At 51.4% G+C, this 27407-nt stretch overlaps 1 protein-coding gene and 2 long non-coding RNA genes across 11 annotated transcripts in view; 2 read left to right on the forward strand and 1 right to left on the reverse strand.

Moving 5' to 3' along the window:
• Positions 1 to 8156, forward strand: part of TMEM241 (transmembrane protein 241) — a 108288-nt gene extending 100132 nt beyond the window's left edge. For 7 of the 8 annotated variants that reach the window (XM_057313194.1, XM_057313190.1, XM_057313191.1 and 4 more), the window contains one exon: positions 5028 to 8156. Coding sequence is in view for 3 of the 8 variants with exons in the window: in XM_057313191.1 (XP_057169174.1) it covers positions 5028 to 5088 (61 nt within the window). In the remaining 5 variants the exon portion in view is untranslated. The remainder of the gene's footprint in view (positions 1 to 5027) is intronic. The other variant, XR_007189944.2, reaches the window with a different exon arrangement.
• LOC130543936 (uncharacterized) lies at positions 7268 to 11682 on the reverse strand. Its single transcript, XR_008959721.1, has 2 exons — positions 11417 to 11682; positions 7268 to 10788 (listed from the first exon to the last, which is right to left on the reverse strand). It is a non-coding gene; the product is annotated as an uncharacterized LOC130543936 (long non-coding RNA).
• LOC123000869 (uncharacterized) overlaps positions 9072 to 27407 on the forward strand; it is a 29614-nt gene continuing 11278 nt past the window's right edge. The window contains exons 1-3 of one of the 2 annotated variants that reach the window (XR_008959719.1): positions 9072 to 10824; positions 16098 to 16256; positions 19703 to 19834. This is a non-coding gene — a long non-coding RNA (uncharacterized LOC123000869). Of the gene's footprint in view, positions 10825 to 15155; positions 16257 to 19702; positions 19835 to 27407 lie in introns of those variants that run through there. The other variant, XR_008959720.1, reaches the window with a different exon arrangement.

A 27407-nucleotide genomic window follows, 5' to 3' on the forward strand; every position in this document is an offset into this window, starting at 1 on the left:
TGCACAGAGCTAGTCTGCACTGGCCATACAGCATTGTGCTCCAGCCGGGCCTGGCTGACCAGCTCGCAGAGCCAGGATCCCGGGCAGGACTGCCCTCTGGCTGGTGGGAGCTTAGACGCATCAGAAGTCACAAAGGGCAGGGACTGCAGAACTTTTGTTGGGACCTACTATTGGGACCTGTATCATCATTGTTTCTTGTTTTTTGATTTGCAAATTTTAAATTAGTTAACGTTGAGAAATCAGGTGATTTCCCCTTTAGGGTCCAGATTCCCAGATTCTTTTGAAAATGGGACCATTTGCTACATTGGGCCTATACTTCCGCATGGCACCGGTTTCTAGAAGAGGTAGAGGCTGCCCCCTTATGTGGGCATGGACTCTCAAAGTCAGCATGGCCTCCCCCACGCCAGGCTGGCTGAGACCGGAGGACCCTCTCTCAGCGACATCCAGACCTCCATTTGCTTGTATATCCATTCATTTCACAAAAAAGTGGGTGCAGGTCATTATCTGAAGTAGGGTTTTTCGGGGCACCTGGGTGGCTCAGTCCATTAAGCGTCTGCCTTCGGCTCAGGTCATGATCCCAGGGTCTCGGGATGGAACCCCACACTGGGCTCCCAGGGAGCTTGCTTCTCCTTCTGCTCCTCACCCTGCTCATGCTCTCTCTCTCTCTAATAAATAAATTAAAATCTTTAAAATAAAATAGAATAAAGTAGGGTGTTTCGCCTCAGCACCGTTGACATTTTGGGCCAGATAATTCGTTGTAGGGGGTTGTCTTGTGCCTCGTAGGGTTTTAGCTGCAAACCTGAGCCCCACCCCACTGGATGCTAATAGCACCTCCTCAGATGTCTCCAGATATTGCCCAGCGTCCCCGTGGAGCAAAATTGCCCCAGTTGGGAATCATGGATCTAAGGGTTTGTGGTGGTTAGTGGAGAGGATGGCATTAGGAACTTGCTAAATTAGAGATCGGTCGGCTTGCTCTGTGTCAGGTCCTCGCAGCCCCTCCCACACTCTCGCAGCGTGCTGAGTGACAGGCGGGTGTGCACACCACATCTGCCTGCGGCTGTGAGCTCCTCCAGGAGGGGAACCACAGTCATGCACCTTCTCGTCTTCAGCCTAGCCCTAAGGGCTGAATAAATGAGTGGCCAGCCTTCTAACTACTGTACGCAAGAAAAATTATAAACCTACGTACCAACGTTGGTCAACTTTTAAAGGCTTTTCTTAAAAGCAACTGTTCTTGTCCAGAAAATTATCTTGGTTCTAATTACAAAAAACAATCTAGTGCAAGCCCTGAATTTAAATATCCAGATTAGTATTTAATTATTCACTTTTAATTAACAGAGTTTTATGGAATATATCGATATGAATTCCCTCTATTCCAAAATTTCAATAAAGGGGATCCAACACATACGAAAGAAAAAATTCTGAACTGTGAGCAGTGTCCCTGTTGAGTAGAATTAGTTGTGGGTGCCCCTTCTTTGAATCCTTTTTAGGCTAGCAGAGACTCTCTTCTCTTTGCAATAAAGATACAAGAAGAGAAAACAAATAACCAAAACACAACCTGTCTGTTCTGAGGATTCTGTGATCACTTTTCGCCTTTGCCAGTCATTCATGGAGCCCGCCATTGATCATGTGTTACCAACATGCTCGATCTTAGCACAAACCTCACTACCACCAGCAGTCTTTAGGAAGTGGTCTCATACCATCTTTGAGTAATGGTGTCTTATGCCTTTAATTTTAGGACACTGCACAGAGACTGCCCAAGCCTCTTTATAGAAAGAGTGAATTTGGGGTGAAGAAAACTCCCCCCCAACACACCCTAGAGAGCAGCTAGATCGCAGTGACTGAAATGTATCAGTTTTCCATTTGAGTTAAAAACTCTAAAATGCTAAGAAGGGCCTTCTAAATAACTATCACTCCTTTGCTCTCAACACATAGTAATTTATCAGATTGTGAACTGTCCCTCAGCAAGGCTCCAAGGGAATGGTACTTTAGGCAGGTATCTTTTGGTGAGGAGAAGAGAAAAAGCCAAAATCGTTTGGAATTATAGATGGGAGAAGGGGAAGAAGGATAAGAATGCATCGTCATTCTTTGAGAAAATATTTATTGGGTGCTGCATGAAGTGCTGGGCCTCCAGCCGGAAAACGGTACAGTGTCTGCCCCCCATCTCATGGGATCAGTAGGTGCTTGAATAAGCACAGTAATGAATGTAAAATTGAGTTGGGGCTTCTTCAGATGGGAGGACACAGAAAGACTGGAGGGGTGCTGAAAATACCGCCCCCCCACCCCGAACAGAGGCTAGTGGTGAATATTTCTGGCTGGGTGTGCTCTCCAATCTGGTGTGTATGTTTAGTTGCATGAAGTGTGTTCACTTCAGGAATGATGGGGATTACAAGATTTGCAAACAGTTCAGTGAGGCTCTGACTTAAATAGTTGTAATGCTATTAAGATTCCTGCACCCTGTGTCAGCTTCTCCTGCTGTTTAGAAAACAACATCAAAGCTCACCTTCCTGGCTCTCTTACCAGTAAACTGAACCAAGGTTTGTTTCCTTTCTGAGCCTTCACTAAGCTGCTTTAGTGTTTCATGAAATAGCTAAGCCCAACGGATGAAATGCAAGGTTATTACACTTGGGCATTGTTCTAAGGCTGTGGGGGGAGAAGGGGCAACGAGCCAGCCCGTAGCCTATTCTTCTCCCGGGTGACTAAGGAGGATTACTGGAAGCCGTAGAAATGACTGAACCCCCAGTTACATGGCAGAAATAAGCCCCTCCCCAGCCCAAAGGCTCATGCAGCCTTTGCGCCACGTCACCGTGACTCTGCACTTGCCCCGGGGGTTTAAGAAGACGTGTGTGTGTGTGTGTGTGTGTGTGTGTGTGTGTGTGTGTGTGTGTGTTCTCCTTAAGGGATGTTGAAAGGAGCAGTAGATCTGCGTAGAAGAAATAGCTTGGTCATCAGGGCTGAGCCTCTGTACCAGAACAATGGCTGCCCCTTCACAGTTACTTCCTCATCCAAAGAGAAGAGGCGAAGGGGCCCTCCTGCGCCCCGGAACTAGACCAGGGACCAGCACCAATGGCTCATGTTTCCAGATAGGGTCTTTTGGAACTTGGACCCCAGTTTCTCACAGAAACAATCCTGTAAACGATGATTATAGATCTAGGAAGGTCCTCAGACATTTGTTTTGCTTATAACGTAGACACTAACTTCAGTTACGTTATTAGGAGTTAAATGTGCGTTAAAGAGAATTTATCGGCTCCTTGTCACTATTTATATTTCTGTACAAAGAAGAAAGTACATTCCAGCTTTGAGCTTCAGGTGTGAGGCATACATGCCCCTCTCGCCCCTCACCTTTCCCTCCCAGCTGTTACCCTGGGTGGTGGGACAGCCTCCCCGGCCTCCCCCCAGTGACTGGCTGCTTGGCGAGCACCTCTGCTCTCCCCCAGAGGCCTTTCGGCACAGGGAGAGGAGAGGACGGTGGTTTGGGGATCTCCCAGCTCTCTAGGGTGCACGGGAGTAAGGGAGTAGATTTGTTCTCTGTTGCTCCAGAAAGCAGAACCTGGACTCACAGGTGAGGTGGTAAGAAGCGGCTGTTGGGTCCGTCTGCGGAGGGACCTCCCCGGGAGGGAGAAACCGCATGCCCAGGGTCTTCCGTGAGTCAGACACCCGTGGACGCCGGCGTGAACCCCGTGGCCAGAGCGGCTCAGCAGGGGGGCGTGGCCCCACACGAATCTTGAGCAGAGTCGGGGAGCCAGCTCCGAGGGCCGGTGAGGAAGGCACTGCCGCTCTGGGAGGCCAGTCAGCCGGTCAGTACGTTAGTACGTTGTCGCTCGGCCGTTGCAGCCAAGTGCGGGCTCGATGGCTGCAGCCTCACGGGGACTGCTGGAGGTGACCACCTCCCGTGGCGCAGCCCGGACACAAGCTGAAAAGCACGCACAGGGTCACGTGGCTACTCAATGCCTGAGCCGCGGTTTGAGCTCCGTTTATTGCTTTCATAGTCTCGCACTTGGTTCATCCCTGTGCCAAACGGGGCAAACGGTACAAGTTACCTTCACGTCGGAGTCACTCACATAGGTGACACTTGTCCCTGGGAGTGTAGCGTGCACAGCCTCCGTGTGTTTCAGAGAGTCGGTACCCCGGGTGTACGTCAGAATCGTAAAGACGCCATCGCCTCAATGTGCGTGTGTGGCGTCGGGGTACGTGGGGGGCGGGAGCGCACGTACAACTGAACGGCTGTTGGCGCAGGTGGCCAAGGGCCGTCCGTCACCAGGGGCCTCCCGTCATGATCCCGCCGTGGTGGCGCCGCCCAGTGGCCAGAGTGCTTTGGGGGAAGACTCTGGGGATTCAGACAGCAGACTGTCCGCGGAGAAGTTGAAAACAGAAAACGTACAGACCTTTGGATGTCCTCACTCTGAGGCCCGTTAAAATGCTCAACTCGCTCTCCCCGTCCGCAGGCTTCCCACTTCCTTTTCATTTTCAAATCGACGACCGTATTTCTTTCTGCTCTGCTGGGAAATTCATGATTCGCCTTTAGTGTTTTCATCTCTAAATGTTCTGTTAGCCTCTGTGAAGTAACAGGGTTCGGAGACTGTCACCTCAATAACGATAAGATTATGAATCCCTGCGTGGTGTCCTGTCATCCACCCGCGTCAGCAGAAAGCCCCCGGCGGCGGCTGCTGCGTGGGACGCCCGCTCCCCTCTGTGTCTGGGGCAGAACACTGGCTGGGGCACAGTCACCTCCACTGGGTCAGGAGGAGCGAGACACACCACCTTCTTCCCAGGGGAAAGGATGCAACCCCACCTTGCAGCCCACTCCCCTCCTGGCTCACCGCTGACGTTTCTTGGGACGACTGGGCAGTTACGGGGCCTGACCTGGCAGCAGGGCAGGCTGGGGCGGGGGAGCGGGGGACGAGAGAGTCTCTGCCACAGAATGAGGGATCGCTTGCCATGCTGCAGGTGGGTGCCGGGCAGCTCGGTGCGTCCACGGAGGGATGGAAGGGACTGGAAAGCTGACCTGTTGCTGGTGCTGTTTCTTGCAGCCTCCTGCTCGGTGGGCTTGGAGAGGCCTTGCTGGTTTTCTCAGAGCAGAAGGGCTCCTAAGGGCAGAAGAGTCAACTCACAGGCTGCCAGCTGGAGTACACAGCCCCTGGGCGTCGGAACTCCCCGTCGAGTGTGTTGGAGGGAAGAAAGCAGGGAGGGTGAGGCCACCACATCTCACGGCATCAAGGAGAACTCTCTGGGGGTCCCCGGGCTGCTGCAGAGAACGGACTGTGTTGTGTTTTCCTGCTTCGAGAGGCTCACCCAAGTCCCGCTGACCGCACCGTGCCCAGTGGTGCAGACCCAGATACGGGAGGCCCTCCGTACGGGGATGGCTCCGCTCCCCTGGCTTGATGTGCAGGCCTCCTTATTAAACACCTGTCACCAAACACTGCTCTGACTACTTGGTGGTGGGCTCAAGGTATTTCATGGCACTTTTTGTTTTATACTGTGTTTTTGCGTCTTTGGAGACTCTTCGGGGGACATCCTTCCCTTGCTCTCATGGGCTCGCCTGGAGCCCACCCTCACCCGCTTACGAGCACAGACAGAATTCCCCAGGAGGGCTTCCACTGGGGGACAGGGCAGAGAGGGGGGTCGAACAGGAGTTCCGAGCTAAGTAAGACACCAGCAAGGACACCGTTACTCCTGAGTGAGCGCTGAAGGGTTTTGTGACTGTGTGCTGTGTTGTGTTGAATTCTGTACACACTTTCTTTGCCCACTATTGGGTTCACTTGCTCCTCAGTGATCACCCGAGGGAATAGGGTTTATAATTCCTGATGGATATGCTCCCAGTGAAACAAACACAGAACATATGTATACACAGGCACACACCTTCACATTCATATTCCTTAAGCTTTTAATCCGTTTAATTCCCTGATGGCTCAGCGGAGGTTTCAAATCATTGAACAGTGAAGTGTATTTTTCAGGCCAGATTAAAAATTGGATTAACACTCTAAACCTTGCCTCTGCGGAATCAAAAGGAATGAATATGGATGAAATGGTAATTTGATTCTGAACCCACAGTGAAGGTTTAAGAGAATAGTGTCTAACCCCTGATATTTCTGCTCATGACAGGTTCTGAATACCTATTCTTCCGGTGTTGGTTGTGGTCATGTGGAGACGTAGAAGGTAGTGAAGTCACGGCGAGTCTTCCCCAGGCAGGAAGCCAGGCTAGCGGTGTTGGACATGTGCGTCGTCAATGGAGAACCATCTTTAGCATTCAGGAAATAAGCCTGTCCATTCTTGGCTCTGGGAAGGATAAGGTTAGCTCAGTCAGGGGCCATTCTTTCTGCACGTTCTCTCCAGCTTGTTGAAAAAATAAACAGAAAATGAAACAAATGGGAGGGGATTCATTCATATATTTGGAACTTGGGTACCTTAAATCCATTCCCTTGTCTTTTCCTGGTCTCCGCATGTCATTTAAGGTAAAGATATTCAGAGTGAGGGGCGCCTGGGGGGCTCAGTCGTTAAGCGTCTGCCTTCGGCTCAGGGCGTGATCCCAGAGCTCTGGGATCGAGCCCCACATCAGTCTCCTCCGCTGGGAGCCTGCTTCTTCCTCTCCCACTCCCCTGCTGTGTTCCCTCTCTTGCTGGCTGTCTCTCTCTGTCAAATAAATAAATAAAAAATCTTAAAAAAAAAAAAAAAGATGTTCAGAGTGACCTTGACACAGAAACTGTTTCAGTTTGCTTTTTGTTCTTCCTCTGGGGTGTTACAGTCTAGAGAGGCTGAGGATCAAGTAGAACACTGAGTTTAGAATTGCCCTTGCTCTTTTGCTCCCACAAAACTTTCTCTGTACAACTGAGTTCTTCTCCTTTTGTAGAAAGCGCCATCTGACCAAATGTCATCATAAGCCTGTCTTTCCAAGTGCCATTCAGGCAAACAGAGATTCCGAAGTCTGGAAAGAATCATGCACAGTTAATGGGCGCATCTCTGGTTTCCAGGAGACCTGGTTTTTGTGGGGGTTTTTTGAAGATTTTATTTATTTATTTGAGAGAGAGAGCACGAGCAGGGAGAAGCAGCAGAGGCAGAGGGAGAAGCAGGCTTCCTGCTGAGCTGGGAGCCCGACGTGGTGCTCGATCCCAGGACCCTGAGATCATGACGTGAGCGGAAGGCAGACGCTTAACCCACTAAGCCACCCAAGCACCCTGAGGAGACCTCTCTTAAAAGAATCTCTACTGAGGATTTTTTTGTTTTCGTATGTTTGATTTTTTTAAATGGCATTCCAGATTCCCATTGTTTCTAGTTTTTATTTTTTTATTGTAATTGTTCAATTCGAGTAGAGTTTGTGCAAATTCATTTGTACAAATAAAGGGAATGCTTTCCATGCACGTGTTATATCGATTTCAGGTGTGCAACTTACTGATTTGACAAGTTTATACGTTATGCTATGCTCACCACGAGTGTCCCCTCTGTCCCCATACATCGCTATTATATTATTGACTATATTATGCTGCACTTTTTATTCCCGGGCCTTACTCATTCCATAACTGGCAGCCTGTATCTCCCTCCCCCTTCCCCTGTTCTGCCCAACTCTGTACCCCCAACCCCTGTGGCAATCATCAGTTTGTTCTCTGTATCTATAGCGTTGCTTCTGCTTTTTGTTTGTTCATGTTTTTTTTAGATTCTCTTGATAAGTGGAGTCATGGTATTTGTCTTGTTCTGAGTGACTTATTTCATGTAGCATAATATACTCTAGGTCTGTCCATGTTGTCTCACATGATATGATCTCTTCCCTTTCTTAGGGCTGTTGAATATTCCACTACACACACACACACACACACCACATTTGCTCTACCCATAAGTCTATCAGTGGACACTGGGGTTGCTTCCATATCTTGGCTGTTGTAAATAACACTGCAATAAACATAGGGTGCGTACGCCTTTTCAAGTTAGTGTTTTCATTTTCCCTGGGTAAATACCCAACGGTGGGATTACTGGAGCCTATGAGATTTCTATTTTTAACTTTTTGAGGAACCTCCTTGCTGGCCCCACGTCAAAGCCAAGGTGCTTGGTTTTTCATTTATACAAATAAACAATATACTTTTCATCAAGAGAGGCAAGGTTCTCTGGTTGTGTATTGTTACTAATTTGCTGCGGATAGAAAGCAAATAAACTGTTTGTTTTTGTGGTAATTTGCCTTTCTCTTCTCTTCAAACTCGCTGGAGAGTATTGCAGAAACAGTTGTTATCCTTGGGAGTGGGGCCGGAGGGGAGGGTTCTTGCATCCTAAACACAGACCCAGACTTCTACCAACATCCAGGCTACTTAGCTCTGAACAGGGAGGGCGACCCAGCCTCTTTTGCTGGACCTGTGCTGTCCAGTAGGGTCACTCAATGTAGCCACGTGTGACCACTGAACCCCGAAATTTGGTATGCATCCACGTTCAGATGTGCCGTAAATAAGTGTAAGTATACGCTGATTTCAAAGATCGAGTATAAAAAAGAATGTAAAATATTTCGTCGTGATTTTTATGCTGCTTATGGATTGAGAGAATGTGTTATGTTAGATTAAATAAGACACGTTATCAAAATGAATTTCTCATTTCTTTATACCTTCTTTAATGGGCCTGCTAGAAAATCGCAGTCTATAGATTTGGCTCACATGACATTTCTGTCGGTCAGTGCTCATCTGGAGTGGTTCGCCTACACTGGGCCAGGAAGGTGGCGGAGGAGATGGGCGTGGGCAGCAGCTGCTGGGGTTACCGACCCCATAACAATTCTAAGACACTAAGTTATTGAATGCTTATCAAATGCCACCGTGTGCTAAGCACATTCTACGTGTCACGTCATTTAGTTTCACCAATGGTGGGGCAGGCAACATTCTCCCGTTTTACCAAGGAGATTCAGAGTGGTTCAGTAACTTTTCCAGGGTCACCCAGCAAGAGCTCGAACCCAGGTGTCTCTGATGAAGCCTGTCCACCTTCACCTGGGAGAGTTCTGTTGCAGAGGAGAAATGAAGCCCCTCACATTTTACAGGGAGTTGTCGGTTTTGCACTTACGTGCTTCCATGTGGATGCCTGACATCTGTGAGGTCACTTGTGGCTTTCTCCCCAGAGGCCACGTCTTTGCCAAAAGGTGGGGACTGTGGCCCGCGTCCCAGCTGCCTTCCCAGTGTCCCCGTCCATCCCACCAGCCTTCTCCCTCGGGTTGTGCCTGAGAGCCGCCCTGCGTGGGTTGGAGCGACCAGCAGCCCTTTGGGAATGGCGCTGCTCCCACCTGAACTACAGCTCTTAACGTTTCCAGAACGAGGAGCCACTGTTCAATGCTCAGGCTCGGCTTCTCGGGGACGGGCACGTTTGGGTGGCTGCGGGCTTTGAAGGTTGAAGGGGCCAGGGTGCCAGTGCACTTGGTCTGCAGCCCACCCAAGGGGGAGCAGTTACAGATCTGGTAGGAAACGTAAGCACGTACGAGTGCAGTAGGTGGTTAGGAACGCTTAGAACATGGTATCTTTCCGGAGCCGTTGGCTTCGGTAAAGTACTGAACTAGAATATGGAATCATTTGGAAGTTCAAGGGGTTGGGACCGTTTGGGAGTCCGTGGTCCTTTGATCCTTGTTCCTGGGAAGGCCGGTCCACGGAGGGAGGCCCTTGAGCTGCTCTTGGCCCTGGCCTGGCTTCAACTTCTCTCCCTCTGCCCCACCCAGAGGGAGGCTGTGCTGGCTTGTTCCCGAGATGCCCGCACCCCACCCCGAGGGTATTCACTCCCCTGTGTGGTTGCTGGCCCTTTCTCTTGAACGTGGGCTAGCTCTGTGACTTGCTTCCACGAGGACACCGTGGGAATGATGCTACATGACTTCCAAGGCCAAGTCAAAAGCAGCCTTGCAGGATCTGCCTTAGTCTTCCAGAACAGCCTCTGGGAGCCCTGAGCTGACAGGCGGAAGTCTGGCCACCCTGAGGCTTCTGCGCTGCAGAGACCAGGTGCAGGCGCTCCGGTACACAGCCCCTGCTGAGCACCCCCTTCTAGACACCCACCAGGCCACCAGACTGTGAGGGAAGCTGTCCTGGACCCCCTGGACCAGCCCATCTGCCAGCTGACGGCCATCAAGTGACCTCAGTGGATGCCACGTGGAGCAGAAGAATCACCCAGCCCGGCCGCACCTGCGAATTCCCGACCACAAAATTATGAGATACAGAATTGTTTTAAGCCACTAGGTTTTAGGAAGGAGTGTCACACGATAACAGATAATAGAGCAGAGGTCCTAGAGTGCTGGTGCTCTCAGGTGCCTCCGATCTGAGCGCTCCGAGCCCCTCCCCAGGATAGACTGTTGCTCCGGGAGAGGGAGTCCCTGCTCCAGTGGACCTCTAGCCAGGGAGCAGGGCCCCGGCCGACGGTGCCAGGCTTGCCCGGAGCCCCGTCACAGGGCGGATCTGTTCTCTGGGTTAAAGTACCTCCTTCGTGCATTCCGTTCATTCAAAACATATGGAGAGTCCACTGCGTGTCGGGCTGTTCGGCCTTCCTGAAGCTGGCTTTCTCGTAGTGATGGAAACAGACGACAAGGAGAGAATAAGAGAATTTCAGAGAGTTAAGGGCTTTTAAGAAAATAAAGCTGAGAAGGGAAACACAGACTTGACCGAGCCTCTCCTGAAAAGTAAGAAATTGTTCTTCCAAAAGTGCGGTATCTCACGCCCACTGGAGCTCGCAGCGGGGGCTGAGCGTGCGGCCGGCTGAGGCCTACTCCGGCGGTGCAGGGCTGCTCACAGCGCTTCTGTCCTGCGGCCTCTCGCTGTCGCCTCACCAGGAGCCTCCGGTGGAGGAATTGGCGGGGGCCTGGTTTTGCAGAGGAGAAGGCAAGACACCGAGAGGGTGAGTAACTCCCTTGAGTCCCCAGGCCAGTTGGAGGGGGTGTAAAGACTTGAAGGGGCCACCTGAGCTCGCAGCCCTGCCTGTGGGCCCTCCCCGTGCCAGGGGACAGGGGACCCGACCCGAGGGAGCAGAGGTAGCAGAGTCGGAGCCAGGGAAGTCTGACTGCACAGGGGCACAGCCTGAGTGGCAAAGCCGAAGCCCGTGAGAGGCCGGGGAGGGAGCTGGGTCAGCCCGGCTGTGATTGGAGTGTGGCAGTGGGAGAACTTGGGCCTCTGAGGGCCCCTGAGCCTCCATGCGGGGTGCAGGTGCTCCCAATACGTTATATCATCAACTGTTTACACTCTGAAGGGCCGACCTCTAGGTGAGGCCTCTGAGACTCTGGCAGGACAGGAAACCTCCCCAAGCTCCCTGCGCCTCAGCCCAGACTCCAGAATGTTCTCACTGCCCGTCTCCCTGCCCCCCCCCATGCTATGGGTTGTCCACGGGCATTGCCCACCCACCTCAGCCCCCTCCCCAGATCGCTGGGTTCTGAGCAAACCGGAGTAGCCAAGCCCCGTGCTGGCGGCCCTCCCACGGGGTGGGTGCTGCTCACCACCAGCGTCCGCCCAGGCCCCGAGCCGGCCACCTGCAGGGCAGCTCCTGGGTCCTCCGAACCAGGCGGCAAACCACCAGGAAGGCCGAGCCCATTCCGGAGCCTGCACAAGGCTGCCTCTGTTCTGGAACCTTTCAGAGGCAGCAGACACCCCGAGCTCCCGGTGAAACGAGGGATTCTTTGCTCCTGCAGGGAGCAGATTTTCGGCGGCCTGACCAGCAGCGGCCTGCCCTTAGTAAAACAAACAGTGGTGTATAAGCTTTGTGGGTTCCATCCAGGATCTGCTGGGGAGGGGTCTGAAGGAACCGCGCCCCCTTCACCCCCTCAGCACCCCGCCCTTGGCAGCTGAGAGTGGAATCCCATTGCAACAACTGCCTGAGCCAAAAGGAACAGTTGAGTCATTTCTTTCCTCCCTGCGGTGTGAAACGGCCCGCGGGGCTGGCAAGGCCAGGCCTTTGTGCCCATTTGTCTTCACACGTCCTCCTGAGTGAGCCTCAGGGAGGGCAGCGGGGCCTTGGACGGGCGGGGACTTAATCCAGGCCCCGGTCTGCGGGGCCCCTGCAAGTTCTGGGGAGCTGGGGCACGAGGGCGCCAAGTCAGAGGCAGAATCCCAGGGCCTGTCCAGGCTCTGTCTGTGCCCTGGAAAGTGATGTCAACCATTCCTTCATTTTCTCCTCGCTCCTTCATTCTTCACACACACTGAATGCCCCGGGGGGACGGGGGGGCTAGTTTTGGTCGCAGGTGTGTCTGTGCGCTCCAGCATTCAGCTCCTGCACTGCTGAAGGTGGGCCTGGCTCTTCGTGTAGGTGAGGCCCTGGCAGATCCTGCCTCGAAGGGGGAAGCTCTGGGTTGTCCCCCAGGGCAGAATCTCCCCTGTTCCGGCAGGAGCAGCTCCGCGTGACTTTCTGTGATCGTAGGCGGAAAGCGAATGCAGTTGACCTGGTACAATGCAGGGGGGAGGGGTGCTGACCACCCCCCCAGTCGAAAATCCACAGAGAACTTCTGACTTCCCAAAAACTTAATTACTAATAGCCTACTGTTGACTGGAAGCCTTACCGACAACATCAACGGTTGATTACATGTATTTTTATGTTCTGTATATTATATACTGTATTCTTATAACCATTTAAGCTAGAGAAAAGAAAATGCTATTAAGATCAGAAAGAAGGGAAAATGCATTGATAGTATTTGAGGTATATTTTTTGAAAAAAATCCATGTATAAGTGGGCCTGATCAGTTCAAACTCACGTTGTTCAAGGGTCACTATATCCATTCCTTGTTCTCACCGAGGCCCTGAGCCTACAAGGAGACCCACAGAGAGAGCTGTGTTTAAAAAATGCAGCTTTACCGAGAGATAATTCACATGCCCTAAAATGTATCCGTTTAGAGTGTACAATTCAGTGGGTTTTAGTATGTTCACGGGATTCTGGAACTATCACCACTATCTAATTTGAGAACATTTTCATCACCCCAAAAAGAAACCCTGAACTCTGGTCCTTCCTCCCTCCCCTGCTCCCTGCCGACCAAGCAATTCACTTTCTACGTCTGCTCCAGACATGTCATATGAATGGGGGTCATGCAATACGCAGGCTTTTGTGTAGACTCAGGTTTTAAGTGGTTCCTACACTTCTCTCCAAGGCTGCTTTCCATCGCAGCCACATCTCTGCATGGGGTGGGAGTCCTGAATAAGGGCCATGGAAAAACTGGGGGGTGGGGGTAAGAACAAGGGACCCCCAGCCCCTGGAGGCAGGTGAAGGAGCTCAGGAGGGAGGCAGCAGGAGGGGGCGTGGTCAGCACTCTTCCAGAGCCCCGGGGGCTCCGGTCTCCATTTCTTTTTCCGTGATGCCCCATTCGATCCTCAGGCCTTTGGTCAGGTCTGTTACTGCAAGACATGCTGGCGTTGGCTCTGCTTTGGGGAGTAAAGTGGCCGGGTCTCCTGCGGGTGGTGAAGCTGGACAGGGGAGAGGAGGAGTGGTCACCACTAGCAGGTCAGGGGCAGCACTTGAAGCTTTCAGCTCCCAGCAACTGCTCTCATGGGGTCTTGACGGTACAACTGAGTCAAACGTGTGCTTTCTGTTGGTGTTTCTGTCAGCTGCATATCATGTCCCCTCTTAAGTCAAGCACTCTGTCCTGAGCAAAAGGGAAAAACAAACATGGCCGTTGGAGGAGTCCGCACTCCGACATAACGGATCCATTCGCACATGACGTGAGGACATGGCTCAGGAGGCAGAGAATAGAGACCATCACGGGGAGCTGCCATCTCAAGGTTCCCAGCCACAGCCTCGGTGGAGGCCCAGTAGAGGCCTGTTTGTAGCCTCACCGCGGGTGAGGGGACCAGACCTGCCGGGCGGAGGGGCCAGGAAAGCTGTCAGCCTGTGCTGTTCCCACCTCTGCGGCCCCCACATCCCCATCCCCGTCTGTCACCCCTGCTCAAGCTCACCGTGGTCTGCCAGCCCCAGTGGCGCACTGGGCTCGGAGGCCCAGCTCCAGGCATTGCTGACCCAATGCACATCTGTTCTTCTTGCTTAGCGTGTTTGCTAGGCCCGCGGTAACAAAGTACCACAGACTGAGCTTCCTAAACAACAGAAACGTATTGCCTCACAGTGCTGGAGCCTGGACGGCAGAGGTCGGGTCGGTTCCTTCTGAGGGCTGAGAGGGAGCAGTCTGTTCCAGGCCTCTTGTCCCCGTGTCTCTTCACGTGGTCTCCTCTCTACGTATGTCTTTGTGTCCAAATTCCCTCTTTTTATAAAGACCCCAGACATGCTGGTTTAGAACCTACTCTAACGACCTCACTGTAACTTGGTTACCTCTGTAGAGACCCTGTCTCTAAATAAGGTCACATTCTGAGGTACTGGGGGTGAGGACTCCAACGTACCTTTATGTGGGGGGTCACAGTTCCACCCATGACACTTCCTAATAGCCGTAATAGCGATCAGTTTTACTGGAGAAGCTGTGTATACAGCTAACAGATGCGTACCCCCATCCCCAGACCTCCTGTGTAGCCCATGCAGCTTATTTGACTGGGCTCAGGCCAAGGAGACATGAGCAGAGCTTGGTGGGTGACACTTGGGGAAAGTTCCTTCAAAGAGCTCAGCTAGGTAGACCTCCTGCCTTCTTCCAGCTTCTTTCTTGGATTGAGGACATGATAGCTGGAGTTCTAGCATATCTCTGGGGCCCTGAAACAACCTTCAAGTTGGAAGCTGTGTTCCAAGGACAGTGGAGCAGAAGCTGGAAGGAGCCTGGGTTTCTGACAAGACAGTGGAGCCACCGTGGCAGCCATGGGCTGCCCACCTCCAACTGTTTTAAGTGGGAGAAAATAATTAAGTCCTCCTCTGTTGTTACTAGCTGCCAAAGGCAACCCTAACATAAGCAGCCTCCAAGGAGCCCGTACGGTGCAGTGGGAAAGGCAGGTGGGAACACTGGGGCCCGAGACATACCTGAACGGATGCCTCTCCTCTGATCTCTTTATACACACAGTTGCCTCACAGCATAAAAATGACCTCTCTGCTGTCTGCCCTGCCCCTACGCCGTAAGCTCCTTGAAGACAGGTCTGTGTCCGTTTATCACTGTTTCCTCGGTGCCTCACACAGAGCCTGCCCACAGAAGGTGCTCTGTGTGTCGGCCTCAATGGACTTTTAAATCCTCTACGCTTGCCAACTCTGTGGTCTTGGGCTCTGAGTCTTAATTCCCATAGCAATAAAAACGGAGGGTATAATACCAGGGCTGCTTTAAAAAGAAAGCACAATTAAATGTATAGCATTTAGCACAATGCCTAGCACATGCCAGATGCCCAAGGAGTGGTGGCCATTATTAGTATTACAATTGTCTATAAAAACTCGTTCTAGTCCCCGTGTGAAGCTCCACTTGTCTTCTGACAACCAGAGTTTACTTTTCCCTAAGACTGAGTCTCCAATTTACACGCATGGTGTTCACGAGGTTCCCATTGTGTTCTCTTGGCCTTCTTGGTCTTGAGAACCTCGTTAGTACATAAGCCCCTAGGTTGTCTCGGTTCCAATTCTGGTACCTTCCAGTCTGTCCCCTCCAGTGTGGGTAAGCCCTCCATGCTCAGCCAGCTTCCCAGCTAAGTCAGAATATAGGAAGCCTTGGGAGCTATACGTTCCGCCCAAAGGTCTTGGTGCATGAAGAGGGTCTTCCCATGAAAAGAGTAGGGAATCCGTTGCAAAGATGGCCCCGGTGTTCACTGTTGCTCGTGCCCCTGCCATTTGCAACGCGATGGAGCCATTTCACCACTGCTTACCTCTGAGCCAATCTTGTGACTTATTTGGCTTATAAAGGCAGTGGAAGTGACACTAGCTGTTTTGAGCTCAGGCCCTAAAAAGCCTTGTACTCTTCCACTTGCTCTCTCCGACTGTTCTCGGAGCCCTCTTCTCTACCAGGCCTTTTCCTTGGCTGCTGAGCTCAGTTCAGCAAGATTCCTGCCCAGCCAGTTTAGCAAGCATCCCTCCCCCTGCCCCCATACCTAACCCAGAGTTCCTCTTGGTAGTTTTCCATCCACTGCCTCCCTCACCCTGCCCACTGGCTATATGTCCCCAGCTCTCTGCTGGATCCGGAGTGGAGTGCAGTCTCTGTCCCGTTACAATGGTCTTGACCTCTCCTGCAATAGTCCTGAGTAGTTTTCCTTGCCTGTTTAACTCTGTCCAGGGTGTGTTTTCTTCGACAGCTTCCACCAGGAGAACCAGTCCAGACTTGCCTGCTGGAAGATAAGAGACCACTGGAGCAGAGCCAAGTCCTCCCTGCCAAGGCCATCCCAGACCAGCCTGCCCTTAGCCCACTCTGCACACCTCACAAGCCCGGCGGAGATCAGCTCAGTTTGGCTTAGGTGAACGGAACTGTCCAGCCGACCCGAACGTCTGTCAGTTTATCTAGCTGGGGGGTGGTTTGATTTGTGGTGATATTGGGGTCAATATAGGTGACAAGGGGTACAGCGGAGAAGGAAAAGGTGAGAGAAGCAGAGCAGAGGGACATTTTGAAAGAGCCCTTGCCCTGAGCTCCTTGGTGCCGGCAGAGTTCATGTTTTCTGGTTCCCCTGGCATTAGTGAGGGACGGCGACCACAGCCGGGAAGGAGAAGGCAGGGGACCGTGTGTGTCCTGCAGTCACCCAGCAACAACCCAGAGGCCCTCGGGGCAGGGAGGGATCTGCTGGCTCTGGGCTGGCCTCAGCGGTCTACGCCAGCTGGGGAACAACTAAGTCCTATATTCCATATCACTTGGAACGAACGCAGGGGGACTGAGCTATGAATAGCCGTCTGAAGAACTCGGAAATATCGGCACCAAGCACACTGCTCGCTGGGGTCCCCTTCTGGAATATTCTCCTGCCCGGTCTGGACCCCACCTTGCCCTGGGCCTGTTCTCCCACACAATGTCTCTTGCCTCCTCAGCCATTTCTTTATTTTTGTATCTTTAAAAATTGTGGTAAAATACATCTAACATAAAATGTACTATTTTGACCATTTCAGGGGCAATAAGTGCAATCACAGGCTTGTACAATTATCACCACCATTTCTGGAACTTCTCATCACCCCAGATGGAAATTCAGTACCCATTAGACAGTAACTCCTAATTCCTTCTTTTCCCCCAGCCCCTAGGAACCTCGACTCTACTTTCCATGTGTATGAATTCACCATGTTAAGTACTCATGGAAGGGGAGTCATAAATCGGTTGTTTTGTGTCTCTCAGCTCTTTATTCGCAAAACCAAAAGTTCTGTCTTTAGACCTCTGAAAAGCAGCCCACCAGAGATATACACATTCTTTTTTTTTAAGTTTTTATTATTTATTCATTTAAGTAATCTCTACACCCAACATGGGGCTCAAACTCCTGACCCCAAGATCAAGAGTGACAGTCTTCCGACTGAGCCAGCCAGGCACCCATCAACACCAAAAGTTTTGGTTTTAGACCTCTGAAAAGCAACCCACCAGGGATCTGCCCTTTCTTTAATACCCCTCCCCCCTCCTAGGACCCCCTGCAAGAGCTGGGCTGCATGACCGTGACCTGGGGGTATGCGTGTCCCTGTCTCATAAAATCTCCCCACAAAACAGAACAAATCACTCCTCCTGACCCAGCTCCTGAACAGGGGCCACGAGGACACCCCACCCTGCGTTTTCCTTTCTGCCTTGTGAGTCCAGCCAGGCTCCCCCCGCACCCCGAGCTACCGGCCTGCTCCCGCTGCAGTGGGATGGGGAAGCCGTGGTGCGGTGAGGGCACTGTGGGCCTCAGTTTGTCTCACCAACCCCCAGGGCACAAAGTCTATATTCCTGGAGTGGACCCAAGGTGCCCCAGCCAGTTTTAGGCCCAAAGCTCAACAAGTTCAGTGTTGCTTTTACAGCAGAGGCCCTGGCTTGAGGTAAGTTGCAGTCAGACCGGTCCTATGGGGCCAGAGCTATCTGGTGGGGCCTGTACTCGGCAGGCAGCCCTGTCCACAGGTGGATGAGGTAAAAGGGTGATGAAGGAAATGCAGGATATTGCTAAGTTTCCACCCACCGCTACCCCACCGTCACCGAGCTTGTGCGCGCACTCACATGCGCGCGCGCGCACACACACACACACACACACACACACCTGCCTCAGGGACTCATGTTTTTTAAGCCTGAGATGGGAAGGCTGCTCTGGACATAAGTCAAATGAAGTATTTTCCAGAAGACCCTGGGGGCCATGAGCAGCGGGATCAAAGGTCAAGCTGAGAGGGAGGGGGGTCTTTCTCTCTCCCTTTTTGGAGAACTTAGCACCACTCTGGCCCTTTGGCAAGTGAGGGACAGCACCTGGGGGCCAGTGGCTGGGGCAGTGGTGGCACTTGAGGTGGGGAGGCTGCCTTGAGAGACTGAGGGCACCCAAGGGGGCAGGGGAAGTGGGGACGGAGAAGGGGAAGTGGCAGGGAAGGGGGAGGACGGTCAGCTTGTTACCGTGTGTGATTCCCCCCGGGGGCTCTCAGGTTGCCTTTGATCAACTTTGCCCACAGAGGGGGCACCAGGCAGAAAATTCCACCCTGCCCTAGGCATGGAAATTATTTTTATCCTGTGATGAAGCGGATTCTTCATTATCAAGAATCCCCCACCTGGCTTTTCCTCCACGGTCTTTCCAGGTCTCTTGGTCAGGCAAGACTCCCGCATCTGCGTGGAGATCTGCAGAGCTTGGGGTTATGGGCCTGGGCAGGAAGGGAGGAACCCCCCAAACCCCTGTCCTCCTGTCTTTAAAGTGGACAGTAGGGGCGCCTGGGTGGCTCAGTCGTTAAGAACCTGCCTTTGGCTCAGGTCGTGATCCCAGGGTCCTAGGATCGAGTCCCACGTCAGGCTCCCTGCTCAGTGGGGAGCCTGCTTCTCTCTCTCCCTCTGTTCCTCCTGCTTGTTCTCGCACTCTCACTCACTCTCTCTCTCTCAAATAAATAAATAAAATCTTTGGAAAAATAAAATGGACAATAATCCCTTCCTAGGTTTGTTGAAATAATTAAATGGGGGAAAGGTACCTATATGTATGTAAATGATATAAGCATGTGTATTCACCGTATGTTTATGTACATACGTCTGGGTACATATACCACATATATGCATGTATGCACACATGGTACTTAGCACAGTACCCAGCACACGATAAGCAGTAAATATTACCGTCAATATCTTTATCCTTATCCATGATGGCTTTCCACAGTGGTTGGCTTGAGGTGGCAGGAGACTTGGAATAAATGGAATGTGGCAATAAAATGACTTTCATGTCTATTAGCACTTCCATATCCAGGTGAGCGGGAACACGCAGGCACCCAGAAGTCCCCGTTCAGCGGTCATGGAACAGGGCGCATTACATTCTCCAGACGCCCATAAGCACCAATCTCAAATGGCTCTCTGTACTCAAGGAACTGGTCCTTTCTCAGGCTGGCTCACCTTCCTGGATCTTTCACCCTCTCCAAACCCCTTTCCCCTGTTTGCCCTCCCCTCTCCCGGGTAGCTGGGCCTCAGCTCTTACTTTCAGGGAAAATAGAAGCTGCCAGATGAGAACTTCACCTCCCTGTCTCATCCACGTAAAGCAGCTCGCACTGGCACCTCTCTCCCCTTTTTACCACTGAGGGTGCCTCCTCTCCAGCTCAGCAGGCGTCCCTCCTTCTCCGCTTGTTTTGATTCTAGCTCCTCCTGCCGCCGCAGGAACCTGACCACATCTCTCTTTCAGTTATTTGACCCCTCTCTTTCCACCGACTTTAAACACCCTCAAGTCTTCCTTGGCAACAACAAAACAGAAATGAAAAACGCTGAACTTGACTTTTTTCTTCATCCCGTTGTCAGGAGCTGGCTCCCCAGAGACCACCACCACGGCCACGGATAGGACGAGCCACCGCGTCTTGCTGTGGGCAGGCCGGCCGTCGGGGAGCTCGGTGTTCAGAGCGCGTCGATCAAGAATTGGAAGTTTGGTTCGAGGTGAGTCTCTCAATGCGGGCCTCTAGGACTGGGTCACAAGCACCATGCCTCAGCCCCGGATCGGTGGGGACGGCAGGGGAGCGACGCACCGCTTGCTTGGGAAGACGGTCCCACATGAGTCCAGAAACCCTGATGGAGCCCGTGGACTGACGACCTCAGCTAACTGGGCAGTCGGGTGCTTTCACTTCTCTGCGTCCAGGCTGAGTGTGGGCTGGAAGGTTTTGGTTCTCGCCCTAGCTCCTTCCTCCCACAACTCAACTCGTCAAGAATTTTCTCTGCTTGCTGATGCCATCTTCTCGACTTCTTCTCACTCCTCAGCCCTCCAGCCTGACCTCAGGCACCTTCTAAAACAGTGCTCCTCCTCAGCTACCTTCCTGTCTTTCAATCCGGTTGATACTTTGCAAGTCTGGTCACACAGGGCCTCTCAGGGCCTGGGTCTCCTGCTCCTTCGTGCCCCGTGAGCCTACACACCCCGGGAGTGTTGCTCCCTCCCTCACACACTCTGTCTTCTTTGCAGACTCATTCTAGTCTCTCCAGGTATCAAACATGATCGTCCCACCAGGCCAGGGCCTGGGGCCTCCCTCCTCCCTCTAGGCTTGCTCCCGTGGCCATGCCTCGCATTCACGTAGCCCCAGCTATGTACGCATCACTTATAAACACACGTCTCCAGCCCGACCTGCCTTTGGAGCTCGCCGTCTACATGGCATCTCCCCTGAGTGTCTCCAGGCCTTTGTAAGCCAAGATCTCTGTAGAAGTGAGGTCAGCCCTGTTGACGACAAACCCCCGAATTTCAGGGCCTTAGCATAGTAAAAGCTTACTCCTCTCCGATGCCCCAGCCCAGCGTGGAGTTCCCGAGCTCCTCTCGTTTCTCCCACACGTTGAATCAAAGGTCCCCGTTCCTTCCATCCGCTGTCCCTGTGGAGTCCCCTGCATTTACCCAGCGGGTCGTGTGGGGGAGGAACGAAATGCTTTCCCTCCGCCCTCTGAGATTTAATAACTGGGTCTCTGACATAAACTGACAGCAGGCAGATTAATAGGAGAAAAGTATACAAATGCTTTCATTTTACTATTACATGCCTCGGGGCATCACAGGAACAAACAAAGTGAATAGCCCCCCCAAGATGGTGAGAATTGAGAGCTTATATACTGTCTTATAGGGGAAGGGGAGGGGAGGTAAAGACAACCCAGGAAAGAGGAAATGGTTTGTAGGAAGGATGAGGGGGGACAGTGTGTGACAGCGGTGGTCTGGCTGCGGTGCTGGCTTCCCGTCTCCTCTCCTGGCGGTGAGAGTCAATGTTCCCTGTTGATGGAACTCCCCGGAGGACAATCTCTGACAACCGAGCTAGGATCTGACTTTAGGCAGGTAGGGAGAGTGCAGAGAAAGCCTCCCACTGCATTCGCTGTTTTTCTAGTGCCTTCAGCTCAAAGTAGCCAGTATGCCAAAGGGGCACATATTGGGGTGGCGTGTCCTGAGCTCCTTCAGGAGAGAAAAGGGGAGTGTAAAAACCACGCCTGAGTTTTATAAAGCTTTGGCCTGGGAAATGATATCACTAGACTCATGTTCCATTGGCAAAACAGACAAACAAACCCAAACAGTCACTTGGTATTATGGCTTGGATTGTTGCCTACCAGCCCCCCAAAAAGAGAGGTTCAAATCCTAAGGACAAGTACCTGTGAATGTGACCTTATTTGGAAATAGAGTCTTTGTACATGTAATCTGGTTACGATGAGATCACACTGACTTAGGGTGGGTCCTAATCACATGACTGGTGCCCTTACAAGATGTTAGAAAGTTGGGCATGCAGACATACACGGAGGAAAGGCGACCACGTGAAGACACTGAGACACAGGAGAGAATGTTCTGTGAAGACAGTGGCAGAGATTGGAGTGATCCATCTACAAACCAAGGGACACCAAGAATTGCCAGCAACCATCAGAAGCTGAGAGAGAACTATGGAACAGATTTTCTCTCAGAGACTCTGGAGACAATGACCCAGCCACCACCTCCATTTTGGACTTCCAGCCTCCAGAACGATGAGAGAATTAATGTATGTCAAGTCATTCGTTTGTGGTACTTTGTTACTGAGCCACAGAAAGCCAACACACTTGGCTACACCTGGATCCAAGAGGAAACGCAGTCCCACATCTCAGTGCAAACTCCATCCTCCTAAAGGGCTTCTGTCACAAGATGGAAGCCTGAAGTCACTCTCTTCCTCCCAATCCTGGACCTCCTCGGGTGCTTCTTACCTTAATGTGGGCACCGCCCTCCTTGTAGCTGTCCAGGCTAGAAGCTTGGGTTCGGCCACGACCTCTCCTCCTTCCTCTCCTCCCATACCCATTACCAAGTGCTAAATATCTCTAGGGTCTATCACTTCTCTCCGTCTCCATCACCACCCCCTCCCCAAGCTGACACCCCATGTCCTGGTCACTGCAGAAGCCTCCTGACCGGTCTGCCCTCGCCTGTGCTTGTTTCCTGCTGAGCTTCCTGAGATGCCTACCTGAATTCAGTTTCCAAATCTCAAATCTGCTTATGTCATCATCCTATTTCAATGCATTAAAGATGTTCTATTGTCCAGAGGATAAAGATAAATTCCTCGTGGTCAACAAGGCCCTTCATAGTCTGATTGTGAAGGTTCATTTGATGTGTCAACTTGACAGGACCATAAGGTGCACAGACATTTGGCCAAACATTATTCTAGGTGTGTCTGTGAGGGTGTTTCTGGATGAGATCCACGTTTGAATTGGTAGACTAAGGCAGGTTGCCCTTTCTAATGTCTCTGGGTCTTATCCAATCAACTGAAGACCTGAATCAAACAAAAAGGCTGAGTAAGAGGGAAATCTTCCTGCCTGATTGTCTGAGCCGGGACACTGGTCTTTCCTGCCTTCAGACTCAAATGGAAAGATCCACTCTTGTTGGGTCTTGAGCCTGGTGGCTTTCAGACTTGAGTTTATATCTTTGGCTCTCCTGGCTCTCAGGTTTTTGGATTTGGACTGGAAACACATGATCAGCTCTCGTGGGTGCCCAGCTTACTGACTGCTGGGGACTTCTCAACCTCCCTAGTCATATAAGCTTATCTCTATCTATCTATCATCTATCTATCATCTATCTATCTATCTATCTATCTATCTATCTATCTATCTATATCTATCCATCCATCCACCCATCCTTGGTCTTGGTTCTGTTACTCTGAAGAACCCTGACTAATACATTGACCGTATCTATCTCTCTGGTCTCATCCAGAACCACACACCACAGTCCCTCCAGATGTTGGGGCTTTGCATGTGCTCTCCCCCTGGAAAATCCCTTCCTTCTCACCTTGCCCATTTTACTGCTATCCTTTTTCCAATCTTGGATCAAGCATCACTTCTTCTTCCTTAATTTCCTTGACCAGGTCAAAGCTCTCAACTGGATGCTCATTAGCGCATCATGAATCCCTCCACCGTAGGACTTGTCAAAGTCATGCAGCCATTTGACTGTCTGTCTTCCCCTACAGCCTGTGAGCTTCAGCAAGATAGTTGTCTGTAGTAAGTACTCCTCACTAGTGTGCCCCAGCACCTAGCACAGTGCCTGGCCAAAAGAATGGGTGCATTGAGTTTTGCCGCCATTTTGGGGGAACATCTACTTGGAACACATGCCAAGCATGAACCAGAGCTGTGATAGACAGTTATCCCTGTCCTGGCTTGGGGAAGAGGGAAGAGACAGATGAAGACATGTCTTCCGTGCAAGGGTTTCTCTGTGGGGACCTGTCACCTCCATAGCAAGGGCAGCCAGTCAGGATGGAGGCAGAAGGGAGTCTGGGAGCAAGTCAGGACAGATGTCATGCAATTGCTCCAACAACACTGACATCACTCAGATCATCATGGAGCAAACCTTCTGAAATTACCCATTTTCTCTCTTTAAGGCTTGCTATGGTCTGGATTATTGTGTCCCCCCAAAATTCATATATTGAAACCCTAGTCCCCAATGCAATGGTATTTGGAGAGGGAACCTTTGAGGGTAATTGGGTCATGAGGGTGGAGTCCCCATGAAGGGATTAGTGCCCTTATAAGAATAAACACAAGAGGGGCACCTGGGCGACTCTGTCGGTTAAACGTCCAACTCTTGATTTCGGCTCAGGTCATGATTTCAGGGTTGTGAGATCAAGCCCTGTGTCGGGCTCTGCACTGAGCTCTGAGCGTGGAGCCTGCTTGAGATTTTCCCTCTCCCTTTGCCCGTCGCCGCCTTCCCCTCACCTGCGCACTCTCTCTTTCAAAAAAACAAAAACAAAAAATCGCAAGAGAATTTCCCCTTCTCTTTGCTCTCTGCCATGTGAAGATACAATGAGAAGGGAAGGGAAGGGAAGGGAAGGACAGGTTTCTGCAAACCAGAAAACAGGGTCCTCACCATCCACCAGATCTGTAGGTCGTTGATCTTGGACTTCCCAGCCTCCAGAACAGAGAAAGAAACACTTGTTTAAGCTGCCCAGTCTGTGATATTTTTGTGATAGCAGCTATATCATATCATAGCAGCCGAAGCTATGTCATTTCTTGAAAATGCCAGAAGTCATTTGGTGTGCAAAGTGACTGGAATAGGTGATGGTTCAGTCAATGATAGTGTTTCAGGTCAAAATGGAGGTGAAGGGATGTCTTAAGGAGACCGATTTCTTTTTTTTTTTAAATAATAATTTTTTATTATGTTATGTTAGTCACCATACAGTACATCCCTAGTTTTTGATGTAAAGTTCCATCATTCATTAATTGCATATAACACCCAGTGCACCATGCAATACGTGCCCTCCTTACTACCCAACACCAGCCTATCCCATCCCCCCACCCCCCCCTCCCCTCTGAAGCCCTCAGTTTGTTTCCCAGAGTCCATAGTCTCTCATGGTTCATTCCCCCTTCTGTTTACCCCCCTTCATTCTTCCCTTTCTTCTCCTACTGATCTTCCTATTTCTTATGTTCCATAAATGAGTGAAGATGTGGTCCATATATAAATGGAATATTACTTAGCCATCAAAAAGAACGATTTCACAACATTTGCAGCAGCATGGACGGGACTGGAGGAGATAATGCTAAGTGAAATAAGTCAAGCAGAGAAAGACAATTATCATATGGTTTCACTCATTTATGGAACATAAGGAGACCGATTTCTTATCCCACTTAAGAATTGGCCTCAATGCCGGACCCAGAAGAGGCATCCCCCACGTGCTTTCTCCCAGCACCTGCTGCTACCAGGTGATGCGTGAGAGCAGCTGGGTGTCAGGGGCCATCTGCACATGCTGTATTCATTATCTGGTGTGCCCCTCACCACCTCCTGAGAGAGAAAGGTGGAGTCAAGCCTGCTTTACAGCTAAGGTTTGAAGCTCGGGAAGGTTTTCTCGCCGGCCCCAGCTCACTCGCTAGTGAGGGGCAGAGAGCACCTGTTATGACAACTTGCAGCTCTGACATCAGAGCCTTTCTTTGAATCACTCTTGTGTGCTGTGACCCCAGTGACTGCTTGAGAGGACAGCGGTTTGTTTAAATAAGGTTTAGAATCATTATTAAAACAATAGCCTCATTATATTTCACTAGGGAAGCTAAATCACGTGAAAGTGCTATGCTGTTAACTACTGTAATACGTGCAGGCACGCACACACACACACACACACACACACACACACACAGAGATAGTGGAAGGGAAACACGCTTTCTAGATCCTTGCTACTAAAAGTACTAAAAATGTGACTTGTGGCCCAGCAACACTGGCTCCCTAGAATCTCGGGTGCCCTCCTGGGTCTAACGACTCCACACCTGCTTTTTAACAAGTTCACATGTGGATTGGAGGCTGAGAAGCCCTGCCAGGATCAGCCTTGCCTTCCATCTGTTACTCGGCACGACCCCCCACACTAATAGCTATGACTGTCAAACTTCTGAATGTAGAAACACCACTGGGGAACTTGTTGCTGATACGGATTCCTGGATCTCACGCTCAGAGATTCTAGAATTTCCAGGCTTTTTCATTTCTAAAAGGCATGCCAGGTGATTTCGATGCATCTGGTCCTATCAGGACGCCGTACTTCGACAAGCACTCATAGGATCTTTAGTTTTCCAGCAGAAAATATGTCCTTAATAGTAACTGGGCTCTGGAAACTTCTTGTGGCAACAACCAAAGCCCAGATCTTGTCTTAATTGGAATCGAGAGAACTGTTTCAGTTTGGGGAAAGTCTAGATAATAAATACCTAATTCTCCTCCTTCTCCGCCTCTCCGTTCGTGTCTGATTCCTATTCGGTTCTCAGCCCCTGGGACTCATGCTTTGATTTAGAACTGGGGGAGAGATTTCCTAAGAGTCATTTTAATTATTCTGCAAAAATAAAAAAGCTTGTGCTCTTTCAGGATGGTTAAGTCGGCACCCCTTTTACATCACCTGGGGAGACCAAAGTGCTGTGGCATGTGAGCTCTGGGAATCCTGCAGAGCAAATGAGCTCTCTCAGAAGGGAGACCCCAGGGGCCTCAGTGAGCAGACAGCTCCAGAAGATCCCTACCCACAAAATGTGACTGGGAATTAAAGGGACTCCCCAAACTCAGGGTGGCCAGAGGTTTCGGCGGAATCGACGCTGTACGATGTTCAGTGTGCTTGGAGAGCTTGTCTGTGTTCAGTGGCTGTGAGGCGGGGGTGTGTGCTAAGATGCCGAGGAAGCCTGGAGAGGGAGGGGGGGACGGTGTGACAGGTCTGGAAGCAGGAGGCCCTTTGCTGGGACAGGACAGGTGGCAGCCAAGGACGAGGGGAGCTCTGAGGTTCCGATGGGGCAGGAGATCCCCAATGTGAAGGAGAGGTGCAGCTAGCCAGGAAGGAGGAAATGCAGGCTACGCGGGTTGACGGCAGGGGGTGGGACAGCCTGGACAGCTTGTGACAATGGCAATTGGGAGATGAGCCAGTGAGGAGAGCGACTGCATTGCAAAGATTGGGAAGCAAAGGAGTGTCCTGGTAGGGAAGAGGAAAGCAACTCCCTCCCTCCTTCCTTCCTTCCCTTCCCTCCCATCTTTTTAGTATATGTGCTGCCCGGAAAGCAAACCCTTTCTGAGAGCAGATTAGGGGCTGGACGTGGGCTGCGGTAGAAAGAACACAGAACAATCTCGGGCCTCAGGAGCCCCACCTAGGAGCTAGCAGCAGGGCTGGGTAGAGGCCAGGAAGCATCTAACCAGAAGAGCCTGGTGGATTTGCTTCTGATGTGTGTAGAAGCTGAGTGGACGTGTGAATGGTCGGCTTGGTGGCATGTCGTGTCCTCTCTGAGCGCTATGGGCCGGACCGTGTGCCCCTAAAGTCCTATGTGGAAGCCCTGACCCCCAGAGGTCAGAAGGTGATGCTGTTTGGAGACTGGGCCTTTAAAGAGGTAGGGAAGGGTCAACGAGGCCCACCTGGGAGCAATCTCGTCCCGTCTGTTGTCCTTATAAGAAGAGGCAATTCACACCCACGAAGAGACGCAGGGGATGCGCGAGGGCGCAGAGAAGAGGAGGAAGGGGCAGCAGGAGAGACCCCAGAGGAAGCCAGCCCTGCCGGCCCCTCCATCTTGGGCCTCCAGCCTCCAGAACGTGAGAAACTGAGTGTGTGTT

The sequence above is a fragment of the Ursus arctos genome, unplaced genomic scaffold (genome assembly GCF_023065955.2).
Source record: "Ursus arctos isolate Adak ecotype North America unplaced genomic scaffold, UrsArc2.0 scaffold_17, whole genome shotgun sequence".
NCBI classification, from domain to species: Eukaryota; Metazoa; Chordata; class Mammalia; order Carnivora; family Ursidae; genus Ursus; species Ursus arctos.